Source organism: Dipodomys spectabilis, unplaced genomic scaffold (genome assembly GCF_019054845.1).
Source record: "Dipodomys spectabilis isolate Male_0828 unplaced genomic scaffold, ASM1905484v1 ptg000046l, whole genome shotgun sequence".
Classification (NCBI taxonomy): Eukaryota; Metazoa; Chordata; class Mammalia; order Rodentia; family Heteromyidae; genus Dipodomys; species Dipodomys spectabilis.
In genome coordinates, this window is record NW_024870723.1 from 10,811,804 (window position 1) to 10,831,303 (window position 19,500).

Below are 19,500 nucleotides of genomic sequence, written 5' to 3' on the forward strand. Positions count from 1 at the left end.
TGTCATGGAAGAACTGAAGCACAGAAATCAGGCAGATGTATGCTCAAATCTAGGTTCTAGATCCAAATCTAAAAACCCTCAAGAGATAGCTCTCCATTTTTTTTTTCTTTCATGAAATAGGCACAATGGCACATATCATCCTGGAAGCTGTGAGAAAGAATACTATAAAGTATCTAGCCTAGCGCCTGACATATAGCAGGTAACAGGATGATTTCTAGGTCTCTTGGGTTGTAAACTTCATTTTTTTTTTTTTGGTCTGGTCGTGGGGCCTGAACTCTGGGCCTGGGCACTGTCCCTCAGCTCTTCAGCTCAAGGCTAGTGCTCTACCACTTGAGCCACAGCGCCACTTCCGGCTTTTTTTCTTTTTGCTTATGTGGTGCTGAGGAATCGAACCCAGGGCCTTGAGCATGCAAGGCAAGCGCTTTACCACTGAGCCACCTTCCCAGCCCATTGGGTTGTAAACTTCCAATTTAGACCCTCCTTCCTTGGAGGCAGTTTAAATACATTATCTATGCCACTAATCCAGACAGCTTAGTGCAATGCTAAGTTTGACAACATTTATTCCTTCCTTGTTGGGGAGGTACTGTTATCATCTTATTTTGTAGATTCAGAACCTGAAAATCAGAGACTTGGCCAGTGCACAAAGCTAGTTAGTGGCAGCCTGTACAGTTTAATGCCCATTGTTTAGAGGACCAGGTAAGCCCACCTTGCAAGGGATGACAATGGTTTGGTTGCTTGTGATTTCCTCCCCAGCCAGAAGCCCTCACCTGTGTAGTTCTTCATCAGAGGGTGAGTACTTGGCAGTGACATCAGCCAGCTCCCCAAAGATCTGTTTGCTGTAAACTGTGAGGGACGATAGCAGGATTAACTCCTGCCACGTAGAGCTCAAGAGGCACGTGTAATCCTTGATTGAGAGCTCGCAGAAGAAAGGCAGCTTCTTGATCCAAGCAATCTGCCTAAAGAGCAGCTCATCAGCCAGGCGGCAAAGCAGGGCAAACAGCTCGGCCTGTGTCACAGCGTATCTGGGGGTATGACAGGAGAAAGCCACTTCCATTAGTCAGAGGGTACTCTTGAGGGCACTATGTCCTTGTGGGCCCTTTGCCCTTGACCCAAGATTTCTGGTTCATTAAAACTCGATTTTCTTATTAAAGGGTAGGATTAAAGTCAGCAGCAAAAGCTCAGGGTCAGTTCTGGTGATAAAAGGTTGTTGAGGGGAAAACTTATCAAAGAATATGACTCAAGACATTCCATGTCTTAAAAGAGATCCCTAGTCACTTGGTTTGGCCCTACTTTTAGCAATAAAAATTCCTATGGGGTAGACCTGGTTCCTACTCAATACTGGGACCAGAATAAAAATGAGCTTTGTGGTGTGGCTCAGGTGGTAGAGCACTTGGTCTGCAAGCATTAGACCCGCAAGTTCAATCCATCACATGCCCAGCTTCCCCATCCCAAATGTTGACTGAATAGTCAGTCTCAATAGACCAAGTTTTCCTGTTCTCACTGCACCCCCTGGTGGTAAATTCAGGAAGAGTTGCTCAGCCCTTCCTTTAGCTATAGCTGGATGGAAGAAACGGAACTTTTCTTAGCTCTGGCCTAAAGGGGGCTTCTGAAGTAACAAACTCAAGGCAAGGGAGGACAGTTTTCTTTTCAAGGTCCTTTTCACAATTTACTCAGACATTAATATATAAAGGCTTTGTGTGACCTTTTGAATAGATATCTGAGTCCCTTATTCTGACATTGGAGTCTAGCTTAAGGATTTCAGGATACCTTCAGGGAGATCAAATATTTCAAGACGTTATGCTCAAGGCCCAAGAAGGAATGGATGCAGCAATGGGTGGCTGAACTATAATCTAGTCAGGTAGAGCTGATTTCAGACTGAGAACTTCTTCTACCCACTCAGGCCTGCACTTAAGGTACTCACATGCCACCAGGCTACGCATGGATATGTTGGCTAGAGATGCCAACAGGTCACACCAGGTAGGGCCATGAATGTTCTGTTAAGACGTCTAGACTTGATGTAGAATTATTCCCAAAATTAAAGCTCATCTGTGACACAGAAGTACTCAGACCCATCCCAGCGACTGGTCTACCTAGACCCATACAAAAAACAAAGGCTCTTAAATCCCAATTCCATCGGCACTAAAAAGTAACCCCAATTCCAGGAGGAAAGATGCTTAAGGAAATAATGAGATTACCACTTTTCAAAGATGAGCACATATTTTGTTCTCTGATGCTTAAGTCATCACTATCTCCTCTACTCATTCAAAGCCTGAAGTATGAAAATGGGGCAGAAAAGGCACATTTTGAGATTGTAAGGGTCAAGCAGGGCAGAGCTCACTCACCCATCTTCAATCAACATGGGCGTGCCCAATGGCTCCAGGTCCTCTGCTGACATCAGCTGGTGAATCAGACTGTATGACTGGGGGTCTAAGCTGCGAGCTTGTTGGGGCAGAAGCGGTGAGTGGCCAGAATAGCTAAAAAGGTGTGGTATGTATTGATAATGGGGAGGCACAGACATGCCCATATACTGATCCCTGAATGTCATGAATCCATTTAGTTCCACAGACCTACTGGAGAGAAAAATCTCATGTTAGTCAAAGCCATGTCAGGTCTAGTGCTTACTCAAAGGAAACATGCTAGAAGGTAGCTTAAACGTTGTTTGACTATTAAGTTTATGTCTCATCAAGCCATTAGACATATTCCATTCTCACCTATGAGAAAAATCATAACTAGCTAACTCAGGATCTTCCAGGACAAATAGATATCAACTAAATATTGGCTGGATGAATTTTTACAAATACTATTCTAAGGCGATTTTAATTTATACTTGCAGTGGTGTCTTTTGTCACCACTAATGATGACAAAAGTGTTTGTATTATTTTTCTGCTAGGAAAATGTTAAGACAGGTATTGGGTTTTTTTTTTAGCCTGACATAAAACCTAGCACCTAGCAAGGAATGTAGTATGTGTCTTACCTAAGTCTTCTTTTTTTTTTTTTTTTTTTTTGCTGGTTGTGGGGCCTGAACTCTGGGCCTAGGCACTGTCCCTGAGCTCTTCAGCTCAAGGCTAGCGCCCTAACACTTGAGCCACAGCACCATTTCCAGCATTTTCTGCTTACGTGGTGCTGAGGAACTGAACCCAGGGGCCCATGCATGCAAGGCAAGCACTCTACCACTGAGCCACCTTTCCAGCCCCGTGTCCCTAAGTCTTTATCTCTTCAAAGGAGGAAGCCAACCAAGGAACAGCTGAACAGAATAAAAACCTAAAATCGAAGGGGGAGGGTGGAATGTTGAAGAGGGTGATACTGATCAAGATGCATTGCATTTATAAACTTCTTTGTTAAGTGGCATCTCCTTTGTACAGCTACTTAAAGATAATAAAAATTAAAACCTAAAATTAAATATGAAGAAAGCAGAATCTAACTATGCTGTCCATTAATTAAATAAATTCTCTAGGCCAGGTGCCGATAGTGTACATTCATCTTCTTACTCAGGAGGCTGGATCTGGGGATTGTGGTTTGAGACCAGCCTATACAGGAAGTCTATGAGATGCCTTGAGAAAACAAAACAAAAAAAAAGGTCCAGGCCTTGAATTTAAGCCACACACACACACACACACACACACACACACACACACACACACGCACACACACGCGCACACACACACGCGCGCGCTTTTACCTAGTGCTGTTTCCTATAACTGAGTTACAAGTTAGGCAAATGATGCTTATAGGTCAAATCTAGCCCATAACTCTGATTTGATAAAGTTCTACTAGAACACTGCTTTGCAGTACTAAAGGCAGAGTTGAGGATCTGAGACTCAAACCACTGAGACTGCAAAGAATGAAATATTTACTATATGGATCTTACAGAAAAAAGTTTTTTCTGTCCTAGTCCTGTAAGAAAGATTTCTGGGGAAAAAAAGCCTTCTTTGGTAGCTGAAAGCACTATCTATTTCACATTTGACAACTAACTGAAAGTAACATGGTTGGACCAAGAGCCTCTAAATTTTTATTTCCTAATAGCAGACTTGGCTGGCTTAAGATAAAACAAAACAGAAACCTCATTATCCATTAAAATTTGTAAAGACACTGATTCTTTTGAGTCAGAAAAATTGTAACTTAATTCAGTACTGTCAGTGTGATTTGTTTTATTTCAGTGATAAAATGAGGGACCTGATGCCTTATAAAGGAAAAGTGCTGTATTAAATGGCTGCACAGACGCTGTTGTTCTTTATTGCTTTATAGAAGAGACCACTGCCATTTTCAGTCTTTAGTAAATAATGTTGGCAAACCTGGCTTTACACCTCTCCTGGCCCCTGTTCCAAAAGCTTGTGGGAGCAAGGGCATGGTAGCTGAGAAAGCCTGGCAGTATTTCTCCACAAGAGATGGATGGTTCCTAGTTGACCACTGTAGGTTTCCAGAAAGCTCACCTGGAGGACAGTGTGGAGCCTGGTGAGGGCTGGTTGCTCTCTGAAGCCCTATTCCCAGGGGAACTGTGGTCACTGTCACCATGGTTGCTCCAGTGATTGGTTTCTTCCTCAAACTCCTGTCCAGACATGATCCTTTCAATCTCTTCTTCAGATATCTTTGATAAGGAATAGATGTATGTTAGACTGGATGCTTCTTTAGGTCTGATAAGTTACTTAGATCTTGTAAGATTCCCAGGACTCTGTAGGGAGAAACCCTGTTTCTCCTCTATCCTCTACTCCAGGTCTCTCACTACTCTTATAGCTTGGTTCCTGCCTTCTCCTTGCCCAATGACCCTACTTTCCTGTGAAGGCTAAGGCTATATATCCCTCATACTCCTCTTTGTCCTCAGGTCTCAATGACTCCTTTGTAAAGCTTCTTATCACTACACTAAGACAGAATTTTAAGTCCTTCTTCTATCCATCCAAGATTCTTGGTATCCTAGAAGAGGAAAAACAGCACAGTGACAAGGATATAAACTCTAGATCTTGATTACTTTTTTCCAAATGCAGGTTCTTTTACTTACAGGTTATTTTCTTTTTTGTCGGTCATCGGGCTTGAACTCTGGGCTTGGGCACTGACCCTGCGCTCTTCAGCTCAAGGCAAGCGTTCTACCGCTTGAACTACAGCGCTACTTCCGGTTTTTCTAGTGGTCTATTGGAGATAAGAGTCTCACAGACTATCCTGCCCAGGCTGGCTTTGAACAGTGATCCTCAGATCTCAGCTTCCTGAGTTGCTAGGATTACAGGCATGAGTCACCAGCGCCCGGCTGCCACTTACAGTTGTATGATCTTAGGGCTGTAGTTGGCTCAAGTGATAGAGAGCCTGCCCAGCAAGTGCAAGGCCCATTACCACCAAAACCAAAACCAAAACAAAACAAAAAACCAAAGTTGTATCATCTTCTTCAAGTCATTTAACTACTTGAACCTAAATTCCTTCATTAGTACAACAGATTAATAGGCATCTCCAAGGACTCTTGAAAGGATTAATTTATTGTGTGTATATATATATGTGTATATATATGTATATGTATATATATATCAAATACTCAGGAAAGAGCTCAGCACATATCAATACTGAGAGAGCTGACAATAACATCTATCTATCTATGTATATCTATGTATATTTTTGTTTTTATTTATTTTTTGACATAGGGTTTTGCTATGTTGCCATGCTGGTCTTGAACTCCTAGGTTCAAACAATCCTCCCATTTTAGCTTTCTGAGTAGCTGGGACCATAGGCACGTATCACCAATTTTTTTTTTGGGGGGGGGGGGTCACTATTACAGAGCTTATGGTAACATCACAAAAGAATATCCTCTATAAGACATAAGGTCACACTGGGCACCGGTGGCTCATGCCTGTAATCCTAGCTACTAAGGAGGCTGAGATCCGAGGATCATGGTTCAAAGCCAGCCCAGGCAGAAAAGTCCATGAGATTCTGATCTCCAATGAACCACTAGAAAACCGGAAGTGGTGCTGTGGCTCAAGAGGTAGAGCACTCACTTTGAGCTGAAGAGCACAGGAACAGTGCCCAGGCCGAGTTCAAGCCCCACGACCGACAAAAAAAAAAAGACATAAGGTCGCAATGGAACCTAGGAGAGAGAAAGTACTTTTGCATATTTTTAAAGAAAGAATGACATTCTGAAGTTGATTAAAATAAAGGTTTAAGAAACTGTAACCCACCTAACTGAACTGACTTGCGTAAGGTCATACTGCATGCCCATATCTGGGCAAGAGTTTGGGGGAGTACTCAGTTCAGTACTCTAATACAGTGAATAAACTTCTACAAAAGACCTAATGCAGGGCTGGGACCTAACTGTATATACACAGCATACAGAGACTAAATGCTAAAAAGGGGGGCCAGCTGAATTTCCATGTGTTGTTCTTACAGAAACCTAAGAGAGTATTTTCTTTAAGTCTGTGTAACTCAAACCTACATACTCCTTGGCTCCAGTGGCCTCAGAAGGATACTTTTAGAATGACCAAAGAGTCCTAACAAAGGGACATTCAGAATTGGATGCCAGCTAGCATACAGGATGTGGGAGGGGAAACAAGAAACTTTCTATTAGCGGTATATAAATTGAGTGGTTGATCTGAAATCATTTGGTTTACATATTAAATTGGAGGGATTGTTCTAAAAAAGCTTCTTAAAACTCTGAAATTATTGTTTGTATTCCCCGAGGGAGGAGGAGTGTCAACACCAAAGTACAGAAGGGATAAAGATTTGGGCTGGGTGAAAAGAGGCACCTTATTCCAGCTGGGAGCTATACCTGTTTTTCCTGTGGGTCTCAAAGGACACTGGGAAATAACTAATGCATTGAATAAAGGACAGAACCTGTTGGGAGTACTTAATTCTGGGCTCAAATTTCACTCATCATTTCTTATCACCCCAACTTTCTGAGCCTTGGCTCCCTCATCTGTAAGATGGAGCCAGTATCATCTCTTCAGTTCTCCTATAGGACGCTAGAGTGAAAAAGAGCTCACAGGTCTGAGTCAGACCTTGGGAGATTAATTCAAGATAAAAGTTACAAAAAAAAAAAAAGCACAGAATAGTGCTCAACCAAGTCTATCTTTTCATGTTTTTATTATTAAAAACAGCTAAGCACAATTAAAATGCTATAGATCACAGTGGTTTCTGCTCAATATCTATAAGGAGTTAAAGACTAAAAGGGTATATCCAGGATCAAAAAGTCAAATGCAATGTCAGGTGAAATATGTCTTTCTGAGGCTCAGTGCCTGCAATTCAACAGACCATACAGTCTGGGGATACAGTAAACTAAAGAACATCAGGCACATGAGGTAGGTCACACAGGACACTTGAAAGAATTAAATACTATTGACAAGAGTTTTTTTTTTTGGCCAGTCATGGGACTTGAACTCAGTGCCTGAGTACTTTCCCTGAGCTCAAGGCTAGTGCTCACTTTCTTTGAGCTCAAGGCTAATGCTCTATCACTTCTAGTCACAGCTCCATTTCCCATTTTCTGGTGGTTAATTGGAGATAAGAGTCTCATGGACTTTCCTGCCTGGGCTGGCTTTGAACTGTGATCCTCAGATCTCAGCCTCTTGAGTAGTTAGGATCACAGGTGTGAGCCACCAGCACCCAGTGCAAGATTTTTTTTCACTTAAGTATTTAAAGATTCTTCCCAATAGATAATATTCCACTGCATATAAAAATAAAGCTGGGCACTGGTGGCGCTGTAGAGCTCGAGCCTTGAGCTGAAGAGCTGAGTGACAGCACCCAGGCTGAGTTCAAGCCCCATGACCAACAAAAAGAAGAAAAAGAAAAAAAAGAAAAAAAGGAAAAAAAAAAAAAAAAAAAGAATGATATAGACCATATGTGAAAAGCCCAAAGCTCTTATATCAAGAGCTGAAAACATTTCCTCTAGAACCTAGAACAAGAGGGTGCTCACACACAACTTCTATTCAATTGAGGGGGGCCCATAGTTGTGGGGTGCAGCAGTGGGAGAAAGAGAACAAAGTTGTAAGAAAAAAATGCTCATCTTTTCCATAAGTGGCCTGATATTACATATAGGAAACCCTAAAAATTCTATAAAAATACCTATTAGCACTAACAAACTCAGCAAAGTTGTAAAATCAAAATCAAGAGAGAAAAATTATCTTTAAATTATCAATATACAACCCAAAAAGGAAATTAAAAAAGCAATTCCATTTAGAATCACATCAAAGAGAGTAGCAATACTTAGTAATGAGTATAATTAAGAGGATGAAAGGGTTGTACACTGAAAACCGTACAGCACTACTGAAAGAAATTAAGCCATAAACGTGTTTATAGACTGGAAAAATATTGTTAAAATGTACATATTATCCTTGGAAAAATATTGTTAAAAGGTACCTATTATCCTGAACAACCTACAGATTCAGTGCAATTCCTATCAAAATCCTAATGACATTCCCCTCACCCCCCCCCCCCCCCCACTTTTTTTGGTCAGTTGTAGGGCTTGAACTCAGGGCCTGGGCATTGGCCCTGAGACTTAGCCAGGATTATAGGTATGAGCCAACTGGTGCCCTACTTTCTTTTTTTAAAAACTAGTTCCCATCAATTATATAGGGAGGGGAGTTTCACATTACCTTTCCATACATGTTTACAGCAATTCCCTCAAACTCACCCCCTCTTTACCACTCTTTCTTGCTCCCTTCCCCCCCTTCCCAAAACAATTTTAACAGGTTACAATGCTTTATTATCATAGTTGTAAATAGTCTTCCATGGTATTCAACCTCCTTCAACCTCCTTTTTAGCCCAACTTCCTCCTACTCTTACCTACCAACCTATTTCTCTTTCTTAGCACTATCATTCCCCTTTTGATCAACAGCTTTCATTGAGATTCTTTATTCCGTTTTCATATACACTTGCAATGTATTACAAAATTCTTCACCCTCTTACTAGCGTTAAGAAAAGATACACGGACCAGTGAGGGAAAAAAAGAGTCCAGGGCTGGGAAGGTGGCTCAGTGGTAGAGTGCTTGCCTTGCATGCCTGAGGCCCTGGGTTGGAATCCTCAGCACCACATAAGCAAAAAGAAAAAAGCCGGAAGTGGCGCTGTGGCTCAAGTGGTAGAGTGCTAGCCTTGAGCTGAAGAGCTGAGGGACAGCGCCCAGGCCCAGAGTTCAGGCCCCACGACCGGACCCCCCCCCCCCAAAAAAAAGTCCAGAAATATACTCATAAATACATGAACTGATCTTTAACACGTTTAGTGCTAAGACTATACAATGGGAAAATACTAGTCTCTCTAACACTTAGTGCTACAGAAATTACATTCACATGCAAGAAAATAACTCACCTTTTCTTACAAAAATCAACTGAAAATGGATTAAAGACTAAAAGGTAAGACCTGAAACTATAAAACTCTTCCTATTTTTTTGGTCAGTTGTAGTGGCGTGTCCCTCAGCACTTCAGCTCAAGGTTAGTGCTCCACCACTTGAGCCATTGAGCCACGCCACTTCTGGCTTTTTCTACCTATGTGGTGCTAAGGAATCGAACCGAGGGCCTCATGCATGCAAGGCAAGTACTCTACCCCTGAGCCAACTTCCCAGCCCCTATAAAATTCTTAGAGGAAAAGCTTTGTAACATTGACCTTGGAAAAGACTTTATGGATTTAATACCCAAAGGTCCTTTTACAGTCTTTGTAGGATGAATAAAAGATGTTTAGCTTCCTACCCCAGCTAATTCTTCCTTCTTCAAATCTCAGTTCAGATTTTACCTGATCGAAGAATCTTACCCTGATTATTTCCAGTCACCAAACAGAATCTCTACCCCTCGATGGTAGTCCTTTGTCCTGCACTCCCTGAGCATCTTCTGTTTTATCTCAGAGGACTATGATGTCTCTTTACAAATATGACATCCCCACCAGACTGAGTTCTGGGATTTGAGTGAGGTTTTACTATTCCTACTCTACATAAAGTAATGAACATGCTGCTGACACATCTTTGGATAAAATGGGCAAAAGTAATCTTGCTAAGTAACCAGGCCAAGCTACCCACAACCTTAAATGATTAAGGAAAATTTCCCTTAATGGGTCAGAATCATAATTGAGTTCACTGTGAGATCTTTGGGTTGAGGGTCACAAGAAGAGCTTTTACCATTAACTTATACATTTAAGCTTTTAAGGAATTTTCACACCCAAGCTCTAAAAGAAGTTTTGCAGGAATGAAAGCAAAGATACTGTCCCCTCCCTTTAGCAGCAGAAGAAAGGGTATTGTACAGTCGCTATTATTGGAGCATCTTGATGTCCTTAGTATTTAGGATAGATGAAGGGAACAGGGCCCACAACTCACCTGGACTGGCCCGATGCTCTTATTCCGGCCTCCAGGCATGCCATCTTCTCTGATAGCTGAAGAGAAAATAAGACAGTCAGAACAAACTTCCAGAAGTGTATGCACAAAAAAGAGAACTTAGTTGGCTAATAGTATAAGACAAGTAAATGGTGAAGCCAAGACAAACACAAAGGTCTTTCTGAACTCTTTCTATTATTGCAAGCTATGTAATAGGCAGTAGATACTTTCTAACCCCAAAGCACCGAGTACATACTATATATACTATATACATTCAATATGCTCAAAATAGATGAACCATTGTTGACTAGTCCCACAGTTACAAAGACCCCACCAAGATGACGCATCTGAAGGTTTTGGTAAATTCCAGGGAGAAATAGAGAATATTTAGAGAATATTTTTATTTATTTATTTATATTTATTTTTTGCTGGTCCTGGGCTTGAACTCAGGGCCTGGGCACTATCTCTGAGCATCTTTGTGCTCAAGGCTAGTGCTTTACCACTCGAGCCACAACACCACTTCTAGCCTTTTCTATGTAGTTTACTGAAGATAAGAGTCTCATGGACTTTTTGCCCAAGCTGACTTTGAGCTGTGGTCCTCAGATTTCAGTCTCCTGAGGAGTTAGGAGCTAGGAATACAGGCATGAGCCATTGGTGCCCAGCTAATATTTTCATTTAAAATAAGTACTTTTGACTCCTGGTCTAGGTTTAGGTCCATTTTTTTTTGGGGGGGGGGGGGGGTGGTTGGTCGTGGGGCCTGAACTCTAGGCCTGTGCGCTGTCCCTCAGCTCTTCAGCAAGGCTAGCACTCTACCACTTGAGCCACAATGCCACTTCCGGTTTTTCTGCTTATATGGTGCTGAGGAATTGAACCCAGGGCCTCATGCATGCAAGGCAAGCGCTCTACCACTTAGCCACCTTCCCAGCCCTAGGTCTAATTTTTATGAATAGGATTTGTTGTTTTTGTTTTGGGGCTACAAGCTGAACCTAGAACTTTGCACGTGGCTAGGCCAGTGCTCTATCGCTGAGCTACTTCCTCAGCTGTCAAGTAAATTCCTCTCACATTGAAGGAATTTACTTAGCATCTCACCAAGAGCAACTACTACCAATATTGTCTCACTGTTAATGGAGCACTTAGAAGAGAAGCAAGAACTGATCTGCACTTAAAGTAGGACCCAGAAGCCAGCCAGAGGCCTCTAAAAAAGAACCTTAAAAAATAAGTAGGATTCAGCAAAGCAGGAGAGAATGTACTCCAGGCTGAGTCAACAGTGTACAGAAAACGTTCAAGTGGCAATAAGAATGGACTGTTCTTGTTGGGAATTTCTAAGTGGCTGAATATGGAGAAAACATTGGGGCAGGGTGAGTTATGTGGGGGAGAACAGCAAGCAATGAGGCTGAACAGACCAAAACAGGGCCAGATCATAAAGAGTCTACAATGTGAGGCTAAAGGTGTGAACCTTAGCTGATGAGCTGGAGATAAGTGAGTTTACATTGGCATTTTTGAAAAATCTTTGTGATAGCCACTGTGGAAAGTGGCATGGAGAAAGTAATGCTAAAAATGAACTGGGGATAATGAGGATAATGCCATATGTGAGAGCAAGCATGACTACAACACATCTACCACCAAATAAGAGAACAAATATAGGTAATCTACATAGTCCTTGGGGGCAGGGCTGGCTGCCTCAGAAGGATAAGGCTCTAAGCATGAGTCTCAGTTCTACAGTAGTCAAAGGGTTAACAGGAAGTTCATTTTCGTTCAAGTAGACCTCATTCTTGTTGCCCTCAGAAGATCAGAATCAGACAAATCAGTTTAAATCTTGCCTAGTTTACTTAATTACAGACAAATTTCTTTATCCTCTGAACCTCATGTTCTCTATGAAAACTATTTTTCCCTTTGTAATTACTTTTTTTTTCTTTTTGCCGGTCATGGGGCCTGAACTCTGGGCCTGGGCGCTGTCCCTCAGCTCTTCAGCTCAATGCTAGCGCTCTACCACTTGAGCCACAGCGCCACTTCCGGTTTTCTGAGTGGTTTTACTGGAGATCACGGACTTTTCCTGCCCTGCCCGTGCTGGCTTTGAACTGGGATCCTCAGATCTCAGCCTCCTGAGTTACTAGGATTACAAGCGTGAGCCACCAGCACCTGGCTTTGTAATTACTATTTTTTATTGAGCATGCAAACACTTATGTTGGGTGGTTAGTACTTGTGGGGTTCTAGAAGGGGTTTGCTTTCTTTTGTCTTTTCCTTTTCTCTCTCTGTCTTTCTTTTCTCTCTCAATCAATCTCTCTCTCTCCCTCCCTCCCTTCCTTCTTTCCTGTCTGCTATGGGGCTTGAACACGGGGCTTGGGCACTATCCCAGAGCTCTTTTTGCTCAAGGCTAGCACTTAGGGCCACAGCACAACTTCCAGTTATCTCATGGTTAATTGGAAATAAGAGTCTCACAGGCTTTCCTGCCTGGGCTGGCTCTGAACCGCAACCCTCAGATCTCATCCTTCTGAGAGGCCAGAATTACAGGTGTGAGCCACCAGGGCCTGGCTAGAAGTGATTTTCTATTCCCTCAGGCCTTCTATATTGTCACTGAAATTCTTTTATACAGAATTTTTTTCCCCTTTCCCTACGACCTGCTATTCTTTTCAGTATGAGTACATGGATCTTTATTTTGTTTCTTGGGTATAAACTAATGCTAGCGTTATTTTGTTGCCCAGGTTATTTCAACTTTGGCCACTGGAAGCTCTTTCAGGTTGGTTCTTTGCTCTCCTCTGCCCCAAGCTCCATTCAAAGTACGTTGTACAAAGAAAAACCCATATTAAAAAAAAACTAATATTAGTACTGTTCAACCTTTTCTATGAAACAGAAACAAAACAATCAATTTCAAATTCATTTTATGAAGCCAGCATCAATTCATCCCCAAACCAGGCAGGGATCCAATGAAAAAAGAAAACTATAGAGCAATCTCTCTGATTAACATAGATGCAAAACTCCTCAATAAAATACTAGCCAACAAATCTCAGCAACCAATAAAGTCACACATTATGATCACATGGGTTTTATCCCAGAAATGCAAGGCTGGTTTACCGTATGTAAATCAATAAACATAACATATCACTTTAACAGAACCAAAGACAAGAGCCATACAATCATCTGATCATCTCATGCAGAAAATTCCTTTGACAAAATCAAAAAAAAAAAGCTCTAGAGCAATAGAAAAGAACATACTTAAAAACAATAAAGGCTATCTCTATTATGGAATAGCCAACATCATATTAAATGGTGAAAAACCAAAACCATTTCCTATAAAATCAGGAATAAGGCAAGTATGTCCACTTTCTCCATTCCTATTCAATACAGTTCTATAATTCCTAGCTAGAGCACTAAGGCAAGAAAAAGATATAAAAGGTATTCACATAGGGAAAAAAGAAGTCAAACCGTCCCTAGTTGCAGATGACATGATCTTATATCTGAAGGACCCAAAAGACTCCATCCCCAAGCTTCCAGAGCTGATCAATAACAGGATACAAAATTAACCTATAAAAATCATTAGCCTGGGCTGGGAAGGTGGCTCAATGGTAGAGCACTTGCCTTGCATTCATGAGGCCCTGGGTTCGATTCCTCAGCACCACATAAGCAAAAAAAAAAAGCTGGAAGTGGCGCTGTGGCTCAAGTGGTAGAGCGCTATCTTTGAGCTGAAGAGCTGAGAGACAGCGCCCAGGCCCAGAGTTCAGGCCCCACGACCGGACCCCCCAACTCCCAGCCAAAAAAAAAAATCATTAGCCTTTCTGTATACAAAAACATACCAGCAGAGAGGGAAATCAGGAAAACAACTCCATTTGCAATAGCCTCAAAAAAAAAAAAAAAATTAAAATATTTGAACAAAAGACCTTTATATAGCAAAAACTATAAAAATCTGAAGAAAAAAAATCAAAGATGACATCAAGAAACAGAAAGATCTCTCACTGGCGCTGGTGGCTCACGCCTGTAATCCTAGCTATTCAGGAGGCTGAGATCTGAGGATAGAGGTTCAAAGCCAGCCTAGGCAGGAAAGTCCATGAGACTCTTATATCCACTAAACTACCAGACAACCGGAAGTGGTACTGTGGCTCACATGGTAGAGCGCTATCCTTAAAATGAAGAGCTGAGGGACAGCACCTGGGCCCAGAGTTCAAGCCCCATGACTAACCCCACCCCCAAGAGAAAGATCTCTTAATGTTCATAGATAGGTAGAATTGATGTGAATATAGCCATACTGCCCAAGGTGATCTACAAATTTTATGCAATCCCCTACAAAATCCCAATATTATTCTTTACTGAGATAGAGAAAACAACCCAAAAATTCATATGGAACAACAAAAGACCTAGAATAGCCAAAGCAATTCTAGGCAAAAGAAGCAATGCTTGTGGTATCACAATCCTAGAACTCAAAAGCAGTAATAACAAAAACAGCATAGTACAAAAATAGACCAATGGAACCAAATATATCAAATAGATGAATGGAACAGTCTAGAAGACCCAGAAATAAAGCTATATACTTACAGTTATCTGATATTTGATAAGTAAGCCAAAGATATGGTAGAAAAAAGATCGTTTATGTGGGCATACACATAAACTACAAGTGTATTTGTTTTCCATCATGCACTGTCGACTCAAAGTGGATCAAAGACCTCATCATCAGACCAGAAACTTAAAAAGAGAGTGTATAAGAAACACTGTAACATACAGGCATACTCAGAAACTTTTGTAAGCAGGCCCAGGGACACAATAGACAGGAAATAGACTTGAGAAACGGGACCAAAATAAAGTCTCTACACAGCAGAGGGCATAGTTACAAACTAGGAAGACAGCCAAGAGAATGGGAGATCTTTACCAGCAATATATCCAACAAAAGCCTAATATCCAACATATACAAGGAGATCAAGAAACGAACCCCTCCCAAACCTAATAAAGCAATCACTAAATGGACAAAGGAGACAAGGAGAGACTTCTCAGAAGAGGGGGTAAGAATGGCAAAGAAACATATGAGGAAATGCTTAAGATCCCTGGCCATAAAGGAATTGTAAATCAAACTCTGAGATTCTATCTCACCCCTATAGTTAGATTGTCCAACAGAGTGAATTTGAACAAGAAATGCTGGTGGGGATGAGAGGAAAAAGGAACCCTACTACATTGTTGGTAGGAATGTAAACTAGTACAATCACTCTGGACAGCAATCTGGAGGCTCCTCAAAAAACTAAACATAGATCTACTTCCCTATGACGCATCTATACCACTCCTGGGCATCTACCCAGCATCACAAACCAGGATACTATAAAGACACTTGCACATTCATATACTGCTGCACTATTCACAATGACCAAGTTATGAAAACAGCCTTGATGCTCCACAATAGATGAGTTGATAAAAAAAAATACACACAGCTGTTAGAATATTATGTCATTTGCAGGGAAATGGATGGACCTAGAACAAATCATGTTAAATGAGATAAGTCAAGCTCAGAAAGACCAATAGTACATGTTTTTCATTTCTTTCATATTTGGGAGCTAGATTTAAGTAGACCAGGGCATGATACATTATATGGGACTCCAGGTATTCGCATACAGTGAGAGCAAAGGAGAATACTCTTCGGGGAGTAACAGAAAGGTGCAAGGCCTTTGTGCCTCTGATCATGTAAAATAATATTTATTGAAATGAATTCCAAGAGGGTCTTCCTCCATGTTGTCCTGTGTGTTCATTTATGAGTCTTAGAGGTGGCAAGGGAGGACATAGAAATGGAGGGACAAAGGGCAGACAAATGCAGCAATGGTACTGAGTAGTCACTATGTTAAAAGAAACTGCACAACTTCTGGGTGGGGACAGAAGGGAAAAACTGGGAGAGCATGAAGGAAGGGGGGCAGGGGCATTGTCCAAAAAGAAATGTACTACTGCCATAATATTCTGCCTCATCTCAGGCCCAAAAGAATAGACCCAGCTGATCTTGACTGAAACTTCTGAAACTGTGAGCCAAAGTAAATCTTTTCTCCTTAAAATAAGTATGTTGTAATTTTTTTAACTTTTTTTTTAAATTTTAAATATATATATTTTTTTGGGGGTCTGGTTGTGGGGCCTGAACTCTTGGCCTGGGCGCTGTTCTCAGCTCTTCAGCTCAAGGCTAGTACTCTACCACTTGAGCCACAGCGCCACTTCCGGCTTTTTTCTTTTTGCTTATGTGGTACTGAGGAATCGAACCCAGGGCCTCAGGCATGCAAAGCAAGTGCTCTACCACTGAGCCACCTTCCCAGTCCCAGTATGTCATAATTTTTTGGCACAAAATATTACATGCATTTGGGTGGGGGTGCTGCCAGAACTGGGGCTTGAACTCAGAGCCTGGGCACTGTCCTTGAGCTCTTTCCTGCAAGGCTATGTTCTAATATTTGAGCCACAGTTCTAGTTCTGGCTATTGGTGGTTAATTGGAGATATGAGTTTCACAGATTTTCTTGTCGAAAGTGGCTTTGAACTGTGATTCTCAGATTTCAGTCTTTTGAGAAGCTAAGATTACAGGTGTGGGCCAGGCCTACTGTGTGCATTGTATATTTTCCCTGCTTTAGCCTTGGAATCAATCAATTCTCCCTAGAGTCCTCACTCCTCTCACAGTGTCTAGAGCTTGGAAATACATGTATATGTACTAAACATGTACCTAGCTCCCTCCCACTTACCCAATACCTATCTTCCTACCTAACTAAACCCAGGTCCAGTGTGTGTGTGTGTGTGTGTGTGTGTGTGTGTGTGTGTTTGTGTGTGTGTGTGTGTGTGTGTGTGTGTGTGTGTGTGTCCTAGTACTAGGTACCTAGTATACGAACTTGGGGTCTGGGAGCTGTCCCTTAGCTTTTTCACTCAAAAGCTAGAGTTCTCTATCCTTGAGCCATACCTCCATCTGGCTTTTAAATCTCACAAATTTTTCTGACAGGACTAGCTTTGAATTGCAATGCTCAGATTTCAGCCTCCCGAGTAGGTAAGATTTTAGGTGTGAACCACTGACATCCAGGTCCAATACTGACATCACTGATTCCTATCTACTGAAGTTCTCTCCTAGCTTTCTTCCTTTCTGACTTACAACTTTCTCTGATATGCAAAACCTGACTATCATTATCTACAATAAATTTACTTGCTAGTTCAATCACAGCATGCAATTAAAGTAAGGACAGAATTCCTAACATATAATCTTGACAGAAACAAATTTTACAAACTAGACTTTATTTATATACAATTCTTTTTGTGCTTAACTTTAGTACTGTTTTCCAAGGTGCGCTCAGTTCCTCTCTATTTCCCTCAGTTGTGGTTCCTTTTCTTATCAGTTAGATCAATTCACTGTCACAATGTACACTCTATCCCTTGCATCCCCTGCCCCTAACCCCACCACATCTTGGTTGACTAAAAAAATAAAATTAAAAAAAATTACACTTAGTAAATTTCAATTCTATGGTATGTAGTTCTATGGGTTTTGATGAATGCATATAATTATGCAAAAAAATTACATATCAAACCACCAGAGTTTCAAACAAAATGTTTCTTACTGCACAAATATTTCCATGGTAATTCAAATTAGTCTGGCTTTCTCAGCAGCCACCAGAAGGTGGCAGGGTTTCTCTGTCAGAGGTTGCCTTCACAAGGCAACCAAGCCTACCTGTTCCGAATGCAGAGGATCCACATTCCTCACATTTCATGGGTCATTTTCTCCAGGCAATGTCTAAAGACGTTATAAGGTTAAAGTTCTTCTCTAAAACAGGTGAGAGTCTGGCTGCAAGCTCAGAATCTCAGGGTCCAACTGAATAACCAAGATGATTCATTGGAGTGAAGAGTCAAGAGAACATCTTACAACTATGCTTTGATAAAATACTGACAGTGAGGGCAAGAAAGGAAGATGACAAAATTAAATCTGGGTGAGAGGAAGATCACTACTGACTCTTTTTTGAAGCTAGTACTAGTTGGTATTAGTGGCTGGGAAAAAGTTCTGTAAAAGGAAAGGGATTGTGGGGGAGAAAAAAGATTTCCAGGTAGAAGAACCTGAGTACATAAAGCATGGTATAAGGCATCCTTGAGACTGTTCAGTAAAAAGGGATGTTAGAAAGATGAGCAGGAAGGGGAGTAAGAAAGGGGAGAGTGATAGAGGGGTGAGATTGAGTGATGTATACTGTATATATGAGTAGAAATACCACAATGAAACCCTCCTCTGTGTTACTTATGTATAACAATAAAAAATTGTAAACTATCAGCTTGGAACTGGTGGCTCATGACCATAATCTTAGGTACTCAGGAGGCTGATATCTATGGATCTCAGTTTAAAGCCAGCCTGGGCAGGATTCTGAGAAACTCTTATTTCCAATGAACCACAAAAAGCCGGAAGTGGAGCTATGGTAGAGTGCTAGCCTTGAGCACAAAAGCTCAAGGACAATGGCCACGTCTTGTGTTCAAACCCCATAACTGACCAAAAAAATAAATGAAATGAACACCTACATTTATCTAAATGTCTCTGCACATGTCTATTTCTTCATAATGGGTACATTTTAAAAGATCCTTCTTAGCTGGGTGCTAAGCTCACCTGAGATCTTGGAGCACTACTCACCTTTCCGGTTCATGCCCATCTGGAGGCATTTGAGGAGGCGACAGTACTGGCATCTGTTCCTCTGCTTCCGAGACATGACACAGTTCTTGTCACGACTGCATCGGTACACCCGTTTGTTGCAAATGCTCCGCTTGAAAAACCCTTTGCAGCCCTCACAGGAGATGATCCCATAGTGCAAGCCTGTAGCACGGTCCCCACAAATAAGACAGGTTCGTTGTTCAGCCCGATCATCTGGAACAGAAACTGAATAAATTCAAGTTAGAGAACAGTGGAAATAATGGTTTTAAGTCCACAATGTCTAAAACAGGAAACCCAATGGTGAAAACTATACCAACTTTAGGCTAATCCACGGGCTATCTTTGGAACTTCTATCCCAGGGTGAGATTACCTAAATTTATTACAAACCCAGAGAAGAAAAAGAGGAGGAAGGAGGAGGGGGGAGGGGGGAGCAGGGGAAGGGGGAGGAAGAGGGAGAGGAGGGGGAGAAGAAGGGGGGCGGGGAGGAAGAGGGGGAAGGGAGGAGGAGGAGGAGGAGGAGGAGGAGGAGGAGGAGGAGGAGGAGGAGGAGAAGAAGGCGACGATCACCACACACCACCAGGTTTGGGCCCTGGTAGCTCATGCCTATAATCCTACCTATTCAGGGAGCTGAGA

At 41.7% G+C, this 19,500-nt stretch overlaps 1 protein-coding gene across 1 annotated transcript in view; it reads right to left on the bottom strand.

Moving 5' to 3' along the window:
• Positions 1-19,096, bottom strand: part of Nr6a1 (nuclear receptor subfamily 6 group A member 1) — a gene marked incomplete at its 5' end in the record, with an annotated part of 35,816 nt that extends 16,720 nt beyond the window's left edge. The window contains 5 exons of the mRNA XM_042678767.1: positions 768-1,022; positions 2,343-2,567; positions 4,431-4,585; positions 10,262-10,317; positions 18,850-19,096. Of these exons, the coding sequence (XP_042534701.1) occupies positions 768-1,022; positions 2,343-2,567; positions 4,431-4,585; positions 10,262-10,317; positions 18,850-19,096 (938 nt within the window). The remainder of the gene's footprint in view (positions 1-767; positions 1,023-2,342; positions 2,568-4,430; positions 4,586-10,261; positions 10,318-18,849) is intronic.
• Positions 19,097-19,500: the final 404 nt, after the last annotated feature.